Genomic DNA, 14439 nt, shown 5'->3' on the forward strand with positions numbered 1-14439 from the left:
TGAATACTTTACTTGTCTTATTCATCATTAGCAGCGGTCTCTTTCAATTTTCATCATATTTTAGGGTAAAATTTTTTTTTTCTCTCTTTTAGTTAATTAATTTTTTCTCCCACTCACTGTAGATTTTTTATTCTAAAGTCTAAATCCTATTTTATTTAAATATTATTTATTTAATCATTTTTTATTATTCTATTTACTTTTCAAAACACTAACTTTCCTTTATCACAATTACATAAGTACAAAATTAATAAATCTATGTTTAGGAGACAAATAGCGCTCCTTAAAGATAGAGAGAAATTGTAGTTAAAACCTATTTTGAGATATTACTGAGCTCAAGATTTTTCAAATTCCTCAAGTTTGTATCAAGCATATTTTTAGAGAGGCTAATAAATGTGCAGATTGTCTAGCAAATTCCGGTCATGTCCAATTTTTAGAGTTTATTATTCACTCTGTTCCAACCGTGGAATTGGTCTCCTTATTAGAGGCTAATTTTCAAGGTGTTTCTTGTAACAGGCTTTGTCCTGATTTGGCTCCTCTTTTCTAGTTAATTGAATTTTCCAATTTACCAAAAAAAAAAAAAAAAAAAAAAAACCTATTTTGAGAGGAAAATTGGTAAACTGATATAGTAAGATTTTGTGTTTTTTAATTTTAGTTACCCATATTTACCCCCCTTGCCCTTTTTTTAAGTAATATGTTAAACAATGCATTGCCCAACTCTGTAAACTTCCCAAGCTGCATCAAGATTTCTATTGGCGTGACTATCAACAAAAACAGTCAGACTTCATGCATTCAATCATTCAAGATAAGGATGAGAGACCAAGTCAAGAACGTCAACATCATGACATTGAGAGCCGCTATAACTTTCCACAAACCCGACTAGTTGAGCAACATGAGCCATATCATTCATAAATGTAACGGGCCATGTCATATTCAACTTATTGCTATTAGTCATACTTTCACTGTTTCTCTCCTTTTTCTCACCATTAAAGAAACCATGAAAAGTTCATAGTATACTCTGCTTTCCCTCAAGTTTCAGTTCATCATGGAAATTGCTTCTCATCTCTTTGCAATTGCAGGGGCTTTTGTACTGGTACTATTGTACAATTTATGGAGGCTGAGAATTGGTAGTCACAAAAGTAAGGGTATGTTGGCCCCGGAGCCATCAGGTGCCTTGCCAATCATAGGTCACCTTCACAAACTAGGTGGCCAAAACCCAGTTGCCCGAACCTTGGCAGCTATGGCTGATCAATATGGCCCCATATTCACGATCCGATTTGGTACGAAAAGTGCAATTGTTATTAGCAATCATGAGGCTGTCAAGGATTGTTTCACTACAAATGACAAGGCTTTGGCTGCTCGTCCAAGGTCTAGCCATGGAAAGTACCTTAGCTACAACTATGCAGGAATTGGGTTCACCAACTATGGAAAATTCTGGCTCAAGATGAGAAAGATAACCATGCTAGAACTCCTCTCTAGTCGTCGGCTTGAGACACTAAAGAACGTGCAAGTTATTGAGGTCGACAATTTGATTAAAGATTTGTACACTCTTTGCATGAGCAAAGAGCACAACAACCAAGCTAAGGTGGTGATTAGTGAGTGGATTGAGCGCTTAACCTTCAATATAAATACTAAAATGATTGCAGGGAAAAGATATTTTGGAAACTTGAATGATGGGAATGATGGAGAGGCACAAAGAATAGGGAAAATTATTAAAGAGTTCATGTATGTATCTGGGGCCCCTGTTGTTTCGGATCTAGTTCCATTTCTAGGAGGGCTTGAATATTTTCTGGGCCAAGTAAAATCCATGAAGCGAATTGCAAGGGAATTGGACACTCTAGTTGGAAGTTGGGTTGAAGAACATGCTATGAGGAGGGCGGAAAATGAACCAAACGACAAACCGGACTTCATTGATATCATGTTATCTGTAATTGAGGATGATGGCATGTTTGGCCATACGCGTGAAACCATTATCAAGGCAACAGCATTGGTATGTTTTCGTTATATTTTATTATGAAAAGTGTTATACTCACAACTTTTACACAAAATTTTTTATATAGCAATTAATTACTAGTTTTTATTTGCGCTCACCATTAACATGACTTTTTTACCTACCACAAATAATTTGCCACCTAGAATTTTGTTTGAAAATATTGTGTCACTATCTTTACTCTTTTATTGTAAATCATAATCATATATTGCTGAAATTCCCGTCGATAAATAAATAAACTGCACAAACTACTAATAATTAAGTCTTGCTAAAGACCTCTAGTCCTCTACAGTTTATGACTTAGTTTATTTATCCTCTACAGTTTATGAATTAGTTTATTTATTCCTGTCTTGTTATGAAAGATTAATATTTTAAAAAACATTTGCATGATCTATGTTATTCCTTGTTGAGAATAAAGACAATGTAGAGAAGTTAGATGCTTTTAGAGAATAATGACATGGTATTTTCTTATTTTATATTTATGGTGGATCCCACAAATTAATTCATAAAAGAGTCCATCATGAATGTGAGATGAGGGCACGATAAATCATTATACTCCGGAGTCCAAAAGCACCTAATAATTTTCCATATAAATAGTATACACTAACAATATCAGTCTCTAAGTACATGCTTGATCCATATTCCTATAAATTTCTCCTTTTTATGTCCATCTTTAGGATAGGCTAATAACATCCCAAAACTTAATTAATCAGCCAAGCTTTTATTGTGTCTTTGACTTATATATGCTCACTCTAATATATTAAATAATCAGACCATAGTTTCTTTTATCTACAAAGAACAATACTCTATAAAGAAACTCTGCTTTCTAAGTGTGGTCTCAATTTCATGTAGAATCTCATCTTGGCTGGGTCCGACACTACATCTCTTAACTTGACATGGCTCTTGTCTATATTATTGAACAACAAGCACGCTTTGAAGCAAGCCCAAGAAGAGCTCGATCTCAAGGTTGGTAGAGAGAGATGGGTGGACAACCATGATATCAAAGACCTAATTTACCTCCAAGCCATAGTGAAGGAAACCTTGCGCTTGTACCCACCAGGCCCCTTATCAGTTCCACATGAAGCCATGGAGGATTGCCATGTATGTGGCTATTATGTTCCAAAGGGTACTCGTGTTTTTGTCAATGTGTGGAAGTTGCACCGAGATCCAAGGATTTGGGATGACTCAAATAAGTTTTTTCCAGAGAGGTTTCTCACAAAACATGCAAATATAGATGCTTCAGGGCAACATTTTGAGTTCATACCATTTGGGTCTGGTAGACGATCTTGCCCAGGTTACACATTTGCCTTGCAAGTATCTCACTTGACACTAGCTCGATTACTTCAGGGATTTGAGTTCACGACACCATTGAATATGCCAGTAGACATGACTGAAGGCTTGGGCATTACCTTACCCAAGGCAACTCCCCTTGAAGTTCTTCTTAATCCACGCCTTGCTACGGAACTCTATCAATGACAAACATAAATATAGACTATGCTTGACTAGAGTTCATGTTTTTAATAAGTTTTCACACTTCAAGAGTCCCATAACTTAATGACATTGCCTAATCTTTTTTACTAGGAGAATCATTATTTAGTCTTATTGTGGTACTTTCTTGTAGGTGTTTTTGTTGTGTTGTGTTTCTTTTTCAATATCCTTTTTTTTTTTCTTCTTTATGAAGTAATCTATTGTCATTACAAGAAAGTTTGCTATTTTCAATTATTGAAACTATCAAAAAAAGTATTTTCGACAAATTTTTTTTTTTCTATAGCCTATATGACCGTAAAAAAATGTGATTCACTTTTATCAAGGGTTATTAAATGTCAAAAATATTTTTAAACCCCGTTGAAACATATGTTGTCTTTAAGGTAAATTTCAACAATTTGAAACTGTTGAAATAAGTATTTTTTTTTTTTAATAAATAAACAAATTCGGATGCAGTCTGATTCAAAAATAAACATAAATACAATTGTGACATTCCAAATTAAACTATCCATTCTCATATAAAAACTAAAGCACCAGTCTAATTTTCAAGTATTCAAATAGTTACAAGTTTTCAAAATGGCTAATTACAAGGAAAAAAATTAAAAACCATTGTGCTCCTGGAGAAATGCCACTTCGCCACTTCCCAACAAGAAGGCCAGGCCTATCATTGAAAAAAAGATGATGCATCCTTTTTTCATGTACTTCCCCGTAGAGGACACCTCATCCCTCCTCCCATATTTTCCTTACTCCATAAAACACATACATCCACTCTAACAAGTGCATATCCACCCAATTTGCTCCAGGTTTCATTGTAGATGTTAATCCATTGTGTGCATCAAGGACAACCTGTAAATCACATAAAATTGGGTAAGACTTAAGTGAGGAGCTACCTAAATTTTATTAACCACACAATCTTTATGTTAAATCATACAGAAAGTGAATCACATACCTGTATTTCACCTTTATTCCCAGCAGTGATATTTGAGATCGTCCAACAAGCTTCTTTGTTGATGCGAGAAAGCACTTGGTTGTCAATTACAAACTGGAAAATACATAGCAAAGTTACTTTGTTGCCATGTATAGGGAAGAAACACAGCACTTTCATTTAAAAAGTATACTTGAGAGAGAGAGGGAAATGTGGCTTGTTTATTAATTATATGGTCTTCCAATAAATGCTTATCAAAGAAAAAATTTATTTTCTTTCTTATCCTAGTTCAACAGAATCTGAAATACGGTTTGGAAGTAAATTGTACTAAAGTAACAATTTTGTAGCCCCTCATTAATTCACACCAAACATGTAGAGCGTACGAAATTAAGATAAGCCAAAGGCAATACAAAAAGAAGTATTAATCAAGCTCAGTGCACAATACAATAAACCTCCACAGTTTATTGTTTAACTACCATGATAGATAAAGCTTCACACAAAATGAGCAAGTCACTTGATATAACTAACACAATAGATCAGGCTTCACACACAATGAGCAAGTCAGTGGAGCAAGAGAATCAATAAGTGCACTATGAATATTGATAATGTAAATGAAGTCAAATTGGCACAATAAAATACAAAGGTCTCACATTCTTTAAAAAAAAAAATACTAAAGTTTCAGGAGAATAATTTATCTTAGATCCAAGTAGCTAAAGATTCAAACAGGAATACTCTAAGTGGCCATTTGTAACACATTTAAAACTACCACAACTGATTCTACCACTAATAGGGGAAAATATTAAAAAGTAGGTCCAAGCAGCTAAATTTTCAAACAGCAAAACTGTAAATGGCCATTTGTAACACAGCTCAGCACCCTGCAAAAAAACATTCCAGCTGCAAGTAATAAATAAAAGAGAAAACAGACAGAAAATAAAGTTGACCCTTTAGATGATGATATTGCAGAAACTGACACTATTAGCACAGATCATTCAAAAGCTTATAAAGGGTCTTGCAACAATTTTTACTCAAAAAGAAAGGGAAAACAAAAAACAAAAAGGGGCCCTTACAGAATATCTCTCTTGACCATTCACCAAAACTCTGTGCAATGTGGACCTGAGTACACACGTAAAGCAAAATGTTAATCAAACAAGAGTAAAGAAGAAGATTTTCAGAAAAGGTGGCAACAAAAAGAGAGTTTTCATCCCAAGTGTTTCTCTATAGGGCCTTTCTAAACTGTGAGAGAATGCCTTAGTTAAAAAATGCAGAGGTCATGATTTTTTTTAATGGGCAATTAGTCAAGTCTTTCAATTCTTTTAATGGGCATTGGATTTTATAAAAAAAAAAAAAAAAAGTTACACACCAAGTTCGTATTGAACTTATGACCATACCCCCCACCTCATTGTTTCAACAAGAGGAGATGCCAACTTTTTTTCCCCTAAGTGAAGATGCCGGGAATTAAACCCCGGAGGTATACATATACCCACCACTAGGTGGGGGTGCCAATAACCTAAAAATTGATACCAAGCTTGTCTCAACCAGTAGCTGGAAACCTAAAATTATTCTCAAAGATTGTAATATTTCATCCAATTTCCAAAATTCTTCCAAATTTTGTGACAGGTTCATCAGGATCAAGCAAAGAAAATAATGTTAAGTTGAATTTCCAAGATTTCATTAACTATTCTGTTTCTAGACAAACTTCTTTTTAAAAAAAATGGCAAGATTCAACCTAGAACAACTTCCAATTAGTTCTGAAAACCAAAGAAGGCCTTTTGTGTTTATTTCCTATCCCAAAACTACACTTGCAAGAGATGCATATCAATCATAACCATTGTGCATTTATTGTGACCATTTCCACATCCAAATATTTTCTTAAAGAATGTGGTGCTCATAAAAACAGGAAAACTTATTCACTCATCCCAAAATTTATCATACATAACAAACTAGGAGAATTTATGAAAATAGCTTGAGGGTTGCTAAGTAGTAAAAGAAAGTTAAAAGCACATGCTCAGCAATTAAGCCTGGAAAGACCTGAATTCTAATCCTCTGAAATGAACTAAGCCAATTATAAGAAGTAGAACAACTCTGATCTCGGCATTCGCTTAGTACTAGATGGGACTGAGATAGTTCGCAAATCTACCTGTCATCAAGATAGAGAAGAAAAAAGATGTTATTAATTTACTTCTTTCAGTAAAAATCAGCAACATTTTAACAAACCAAAAATACTAATATTTCAACAGGAAAAGCAACTTCAATGCTACATATCTTTTTTTCCATTTAAAAAAAGAAAAAGACGGGCAGGGAGAAATGAAACCTTCAATTTTTGCCTTTAAGCTTTTACCCTGTGAAGCTCCTAGTTCCCACCCTTTATATCTTTTTATTTTTTGGGATAAATCACCCTTTTCATCTTTGCTCTTGTTCAAACAACGTTAAACAGTAAGAATTCGAGCAGCATTTTATGCCCCCTTAAATAAAGACATTCAAAGTTGCTTTTCTTTTTTTTTGAGCCAAAAGACATCTCCATTATGTAACAACTGACAAACTATTTGTTCCAAGGGTGATGTTCCTTTATTATAATTGTTCTGAAGTTCTTTCATACAGTAGGCCCTGTTTCATTCACTTTTGTGCTATTTGATTATCAATGTTTTTATTGATAATTTTTCTTACTTCACCATGCTTTTAAAAAGAAGTGATACACTGTTTTTTTTTTTTTTTTTTCTTTTTCTTTTCCTATATATTTGATACTGTTTAATAAGTTTCAAACTATTTGCTTCATCCCAGGAACTTCCATTGCTGTCAGTTCAACACGGTTTGCATTAGAGTTGGACCTGTTGGTTGGAAGAGCAGCATTTGTATTCCCCATTGCCAATATTACAACTTGCATAAGAAAGAAAAAACAAAAAGGAAAAAAAAAAAAGGCCAATTACGAAAATTGAGAATGATGTCCAGCTTCTAATTCATTTCTGGCTTATATGTAAAAGAAGAAAACAATCAATAAGACTCATGCCATCTTTTAATTTTCAATACAAAGCCATTTATGGAACAATTGACTACATTGATTCCTATTTTTTCATTCTTTTTTTATTAATCTTTTTTCTTAATTCCAAACTGACATTCTTAATTTGTGTTTAGGCTGATGTAGACGGGAATGGAACAATTGACTACATTGAATTTATCACTGCTACAATGCATAGACACAAGCTAGAAACAGAAGAACATCTTGTGCAGGCCATCAAGCATACAATATACAAAATAGAGGTACAGGCTGCAGCAGTTACTATAGAATAGAATAAAAATATAGCACATTGAATGATTACAGGATGATCTGGTCTATAGCCAGCACCTACATTCAATGTGCTTGCCCAGTAAAGCAATAAGTTAAGAGCCCAATGAAATGATCAAGAAAAGTGGTCCTCAACAATAGTTCTAAAAAGAATTTAGTCTCAAGAGTGGGTTCTCAATACAAGCCAAAACTTACCAAAGAACTTATTTCTACTGACATTCTAAGGCCAGAGACAGGTACTTATATCTCCATAATTAATTCACAATAAATAGAACTAAAGTAAACTGTATGCTGCCACAACAAATACCTTTCTTTTTGTTGCATTAGTATAGACACTAAACAGCTAATACATGCTAAGACATCCAACTCCAACCTAGATACGATCCATTTTCCTTCTCCAAAATCCATAAGGCTATAACCCTCTAAGACTTCACTGACTTGATAATTTTTCCGCTCTCAATTTCTGACCAAAGGCCATACCCTTGTTTCATTGTCAAGAACTAGCATAATCTAGAATATATGGGTTTGTCTTAGTGTCCACGGCAAAAGAATTTATTCTAGAACCATAAGCAAGTCAATAATAATTCATAGTGACGAGGTCAAAGCTACTACGATTCATCACAAACTTGGTCAAAATTCAAAAACTGACAAATTAAAAATTAGAACCACAATAAGCATGAAACTCAGCTAAAGAACTTACCAAGCAATTGTAATTTGAACTCATAGACGTTCTAGCTTTCAATCAATCCTACAGATAGTGAAATTTGAACTCTCCTTGACCATTCATTGAGCTGAACTCCCAAAACACCTGCAATCACGTTGAAAGCATGCAATACACAAAACCACAAATTCAATTTTGACATATCATTTCAAATTCAAGAACAAAAACCATAAAAGTTCAAAATCTTCCAAGCGAATAACATAGTATGGACAAAATTCAAGTCCAAGCAAAAACAAACTGATCAGAAATAAGTTTTTAAAGGAACGAAATCGAGGGAAATAGAAAAAAAATACCTAATCGGAGGGAGAATAATAGAAATTTTGAATCAAGAATTCTGTTTGGTTGCCTAGAAAATAATAGGAAAGTTTACAGCCAAGACCTATGAAAAGCTTGCAGCTGAGAGAGAGTGAGAGCGATACAGAGAGAGTGAGGACAGTAGCGAGATATAGAGAGAGAGTGAGAGAGAGCAAGAGCTAGAGAGAGAGTGTGAGCTAGAGCAAGACATGGAGCTACCCATATAAGTTCCGTGTTTTTATTATCGACATTTTTCAACCCGTTGATAAAAAATATTTAATTTCTTTTTTTCAATATTTATCCCACTGTTTATATAAATTATCCATATTTAATTTAATTTTTTTTTTTACCACTTATTTCAATAGTCATGCCAACTGTGGAAACAAATATGTGAATTTTTCAACAGTGGAGTGCAAATGTAGAAACTAAAGGCTTTTAAATGACTGTGGATAAAATTACATTGAAAAAGCTCAAGTTTGTTGTAGTGTGTACGTTGCTTTTAGTGCATTTAGTTTTCTTAATTTGTACTCCAAATAATTTCTTCTCCACTACCTAAGAGTATTCACAGCAGTTAGGGCAAAATTTTAGCTATTTAGCTACATCAAAAATCACTTTATCTATTATACCTGCATACGTGCTGCAGCAGTGGATCTATTTTAGCTTCTAACACAATAAAATAATATAAACATTACAATAAAATAATATAACTACTCTAATAAAATAATATATCACACCCCAAAAAAAATCAACAGCACCACCCACAACCCACTCTACCATCAGCCACAGTCACAACCACCATCACTACCACCCCCACCACCACCACCACCACCACCGGCAGTCCACAGCAGAAAAAAACAAATCATAGTTGGTTTGCTCTATGATTCTCGCTATAAGATACTGTAGCATTCACTAAAAAGAAATTAATTCGTTTTATAAATCTATTTTTCATATGAACAGAACATAAGGAAAGTTTTCTGGGGGCAACAATTGTTTAGAATAACATTTTCAGCTGTAAATTGTCTTATAATAATTAAATACGCAATTTGTAATTGTTTATGAAGTTTTTATGTGAGGGGGGATAAAGTCATTATTCACAATTCCTCTAATGATATGTTTCTCGAGACATGTTTCCATTAGCATTGGCATCATAAGCAAGAAGAATTCTGAATTTGATTTATTCTAAGCTTCCTATTTCCAGGTATGCTGCTAATTCTGGAGATTCTGAAGCCTATGTAGGAAATTAGATATACCATCTAGGTAGGTGATAGAATCTGATATTCTCTTATGAATCAGTTGTTCCTGTAATCTAACTTTCTCCATCTTTAATTCTTTTACCATTTCAAGCTTTTGATTTCTTCTCACATCAAGCATTTGTGCTGTGCAAGTGGGACAGTCTTCACATATCTGTTCACAACATAGGAGTTACTTGATTCATTATTAAGAAATTAAATTCAAGTACAAATGGCAGAAAAAGCAAAACTATGATTCAATGTGATATACTTACAAATCTTTGACTTAAACTAAAATTTAAACATCCATTACCCTATACAAAATCTAGAATCAGCTGTCACAATAGTAGTACAGAGAAAAAAAAAAAATAGACGACCTTCCACCACAACCGGTAAATCTTTCATGGCTGCATCAATATCATTTTGTATGTGTTAAAATAAATCTAAAACTTCATACATGAATAAGTCAAAAAAAAAAAAAAAAAAAAAAAAAAAAAAAAAAAAAAAAAAATAAACCACCACGAGCAAGCACTCCAATCACCAACACAGCACAGCACAATCATCCACCACCACCAGTCCACAGGAAAAAAAAAAAAAAAAAAAAAAAAAAAAAAAAAACTCAATCACAGCAAAGAGAAAAGAGAGATGGTGCGGCAGCGGTGGCTTGCGGGAGCTGGGTCGGCGAGCTAGTTGGTCGAGAGAGGTGAGAGTGACTGAGAGAGTTGGTCGGCAAGCTTGGATGGTGGGGCACGGATTGGGTCAGCGATGGGTCACGGATTGGGCGATGGGCACGATTGGGCGGCGAGCTTGGTTGGTGGGGACGAGTGGCTGGCGAGTGGCCGGCAAGCTGAGGAAGTGGCTGGCGATCTGAGGATGAGGGAGTGGCCGGCTTGCTAGAGAGAAAAAAATTGAGGAGAAGAAGAAAGAAGAGAAGCCGGAGGGATAGAATGGGAAAGATTATTTAAATGAGAGATGAGAGAGGAGAATGTAATAAAATAATAAAAAAAAAAAAAACTTCATACATGAAAAGAATATGTAAAAGTTAGATTTTAATTTTTACAAAACCTAGCTTTTAGATCTTCTTTTCTCTTGATTTTTTAGTTTTTTATGTTTTGAGATGAGAGAGATATAAAAAGGTAACAAAAATACAAATTTACCCCTGTTTTTAATAGAGGTGGGTAATTGGAGACAAACAGAACTACTTTTAGGTAGGCAAAGTGCCAATTTTTAAATCACAGGTGTGCAAAGTGTTTTTTGAAAAAAACCACAGGTAGACAAAATGTAATTTCTCCCAAAATATACTTAAAGAAACACTTATTTGTTCTAATCTATTAACTTAATTACTGCATTAGAACTCCAAATAATCTTAATTTTATAAGAAAAAAAGATTTGCCTGCAGACATGTTGGGAGCCTTAGGCTTCAACCTTTAATAAGAAGATGACATGTATCTTATCATGTGCAATGCACATAATTCACATATTTGGTTGTATTAAATGTAGTTAATTGAGTCATGTGCATGCATATAACAAAGACAAATGTCAACTTTCTATTGAAAGTCGAAGCCCAAAACTCCGAATATGTTTAGAACAAACTTTTTCCTTTTATAAGTGTGCAATAAGTGTGTGAATTCAAGATGATCTGTATTTTTGTTCGATAATCTTAATCTTCCAACACACTAGATGGGATAAAATGAGGACACTCTCACCGGAAGCTCTATCACAACTTTTATCCACAAATGAGAGAGATATGTTTAAAAACAAATGATGATAGTAATATGAGATGGATATGGTCTAATAATAATAGCCCCACCTCAGACGAATTAACACTTTTCCCCACTGGTTATTAACTTTAACAGAGAAAAATCTTCACATTTCACAAGCACCCGTGTGAATCCAATGTCACGGCACCTCCTCAGCTCATGCAGCAATGGGCAATGCTCCAATCTCCATAACTCAATTTGCTCATTATTTCTAAGTTGTGGCTAAGAAAAATAAAATTTTCCAGACATAAGTTTAACATGGTATGCTACCCCCATATATATATATATATATTATCATTAAAAACAAATGATGATAGTAATACGAGATGGATATGGTCTAATAATAATAGCCCCACCTCAGACGAATTAACACTTTTCACCACTGGTTATTAACTTTAACAGAGAAAAATCTTCACATTTCACAAGCACCCGTGTGAATCCAATGTCACGGCACCTCCTCAGCTCATGCAGCAATGGGCAATGCTCCAATCTCCATAACTCAATTTGCTCATCATTTCTAAGTTGTGGCTAAGAAAAATAAAATTTTCCAGACATAAGTTTAACATGGTATGCTACCCCCATATATATATATATATATATATTATCAATTAGCATTTTAGCAAAATTAAAGAGGATATCCATCATCTTCACAAGTGCCTAATTTTCTCTTTAGCATCATAATTCATAAGTACAACTAACAGATTTTTTTTCATGAAATTATCTTTTTGGTTTTATTTTATATGTATTTATTTACACCATTTTTAATTTTGACCACCATATAGTGTACTTTGAAACAAAATGGAGAAAATTTGTTGAATGAGATTGAGGAAGATAGAGGATAGAGCAATAAGCATCTATAGTTTCGTAAAAATAGCAATATTCTCACCCAAAGAAACCTCTAACCTATTCCCTAAACAAAAATGGTTACACGGATTTATTTACAATTATTAATTTCTCTTTGCCTCTATATTTTAATCTTGATCTTCACTAATAGGTCGATTGGGCAAGTGGATTTCTTTGGGTCTTTATCGATGGGTCGATTAGGTGAGTGTATTTCCCTAAGAGATTTAGATGATCACAAGCTGAGAGGAGAGAGACGCTTGGGCGATTGGTGTTTTGCGAGAATAAAAAATAGTCTAAACAAAGAAAGATATTTGTGATGTAAAATAAAATGAAAAAATGATATTTATGAGCCCATTCCCATCTCTATGCTCTCTAGTATGGGCCAAAATGGCCTAATACCATTATTTAGCAAAATATTTAGTAATTTATCATTATTTAAAAAATATTTAAAAATCTAATACCGTTTCAAAACTCAAGTTTGGAAAACTTAAGTTTGACCCATAACCTGAGTTTATGAAAATTGAATTCCATAAAAATTTGCCATAGTAAAACTTGCTGACCTGGAATTAAAAAATATACAATGCCACTAATAACTCCATTTTTATAAACTCGTGGGCTCATTAGTTTCAAAATATGTAACTCACTGACATGAATGACAAAAACTTTGTGTTTCTACTACTTAGAGCATTCACATCAGCCCATTTAAAGTCTTCCAAAATACATATACAGTGTAAATTTTACACATTTTGAGTAAAAAAACACCCACATCAGTGGGTGTAAAAGTATGTAAAGCTGGGTATATTTTTTCATGTGCTACAGTACCCGTGTAAATATACACGTTTACTGTAGCACATGTAAACATTAAAATAATAATTTCAGCCCACGGTACAGTATAAAAAAATCATTTTTCTCTTTTACGCTCTTTTTTTTTTCACTCACCTCTCACTGAGCACACCACACAGGTCTCTCAGCTTCTCTCCCTGTTTCATTCCTCTCTTCCTCTCATCTTATTTCTTCGTCTACCTCTACTAAGCTTTTGCTCATTTTCTATTGACAGACTCATCTTCTCTATTTGATCAGTTTGGGGGTTTTGTAGGGTGGATCAATTGACAAACTCATCTTCTCCATTGACAAACTTTGGGGCTAATTTCTCTAAAAAGGTATGGGTTTTTCTCATTGAGATTTTAGGGTTTTTTTGCTTTTTGGTTTCAAGCAAGATTCTTGGGAGTTTCTCTAAACGTTTTTTTTAGGGTTTCTTGTTTCAAATTTTTTCTGGTTTGGGGTTTTTTTAGGGATTCTTCAGAGCACACCCGAATGTTTGTTTTTGGAATTTATTAGCATTTCAGATTTTGTGTGTATTTATATTTGATTATTTTAGAGTTTAGGTAAGGATTAAATTTTGTCTTTTGATAGGGATTAGTATTCCTGTGTGTAGGGAGTGTTTGAAGACTTTGAATTGATTGAACCCCCTGTTTTGGGACTGATTAGCTTCTCCCCTGTTTTCGGACTGATTGAACAGGGTATATACTTTGTGTCTTTGTGTTTTCGGACTGATTGAACATTGTTGTTAACCAAAAAAAAAAAATCAATTTTGATAATTTCCAAATTACAACTCTTAATTAAATCCCATCTCAGAATCCCTCATGCAAGCTTTCAGCCCATTTTTCTTCTTTTTATTTTTATTGTTTAGTGCTCACTGTTTCCTAATTTAGAATCGGGTTTAACTCAAAATAACACATATATATATATATATAAGTTGCAAAGTCCAATATGTTTGGAAATCACAGTATTCATCCTTCCCTGTCACCACTAGGATTAACTTAACTTGGCTTTATCATCATGATATTTTTCACAGCCTTACTATCAACCTTTAAATCATACTCCGTAGTATATACTGTTTTTTTTTTTTTTTTTT

At 33.8% G+C, this 14439-nt stretch overlaps 1 protein-coding gene and 1 long non-coding RNA gene across 3 annotated transcripts; one reads left to right on the forward strand and one right to left on the reverse strand.

Annotated features, from left to right (window-relative positions):
* Positions 1 to 719: 719 nt before the first annotated feature.
* LOC111983710 (cytochrome P450 CYP82J17) lies at positions 720 to 3597 on the forward strand. Of its 2 annotated transcripts, XM_065771710.1 has the most exons (3): positions 720 to 911; positions 1077 to 1987; positions 2840 to 3597. In XM_065771710.1, the coding sequence occupies exons 1-3, from the start codon at positions 890 to 892 to the stop codon at positions 3461 to 3463; spliced, it is 1557 nt and encodes a 518-aa protein (XP_065627782.1). In that variant the 5' UTR covers positions 720 to 889; the 3' UTR covers positions 3464 to 3597. The 2 variants fall into 2 exon arrangements, with proteins under 2 accessions (XP_065627782.1, XP_023871133.2); XM_024015365.2 differs by having other exon boundaries at positions 720 to 1987.
* A 366-nt stretch (positions 3598 to 3963) lies between these two features.
* On the reverse strand, positions 3964 to 8917 carry LOC112009907 (uncharacterized). The gene is made up of 6 exons (XR_010628294.1): positions 8692 to 8917; positions 8378 to 8485; positions 6426 to 6534; positions 5465 to 5510; positions 4422 to 4514; positions 3964 to 4318 (listed from the first exon to the last, which is right to left on the reverse strand). It is a non-coding gene; the product is annotated as an uncharacterized LOC112009907 (long non-coding RNA).
* Between the last annotated feature and the right edge of the window lie 5522 nt (positions 8918 to 14439).

Source organism: Quercus suber, unplaced genomic scaffold (assembly GCF_002906115.3).
Source record: "Quercus suber isolate HL8 unplaced genomic scaffold, Cork oak 2.0 scaffold_48, whole genome shotgun sequence".
Classification (NCBI taxonomy): Eukaryota; Viridiplantae; Streptophyta; class Magnoliopsida; order Fagales; family Fagaceae; genus Quercus; species Quercus suber.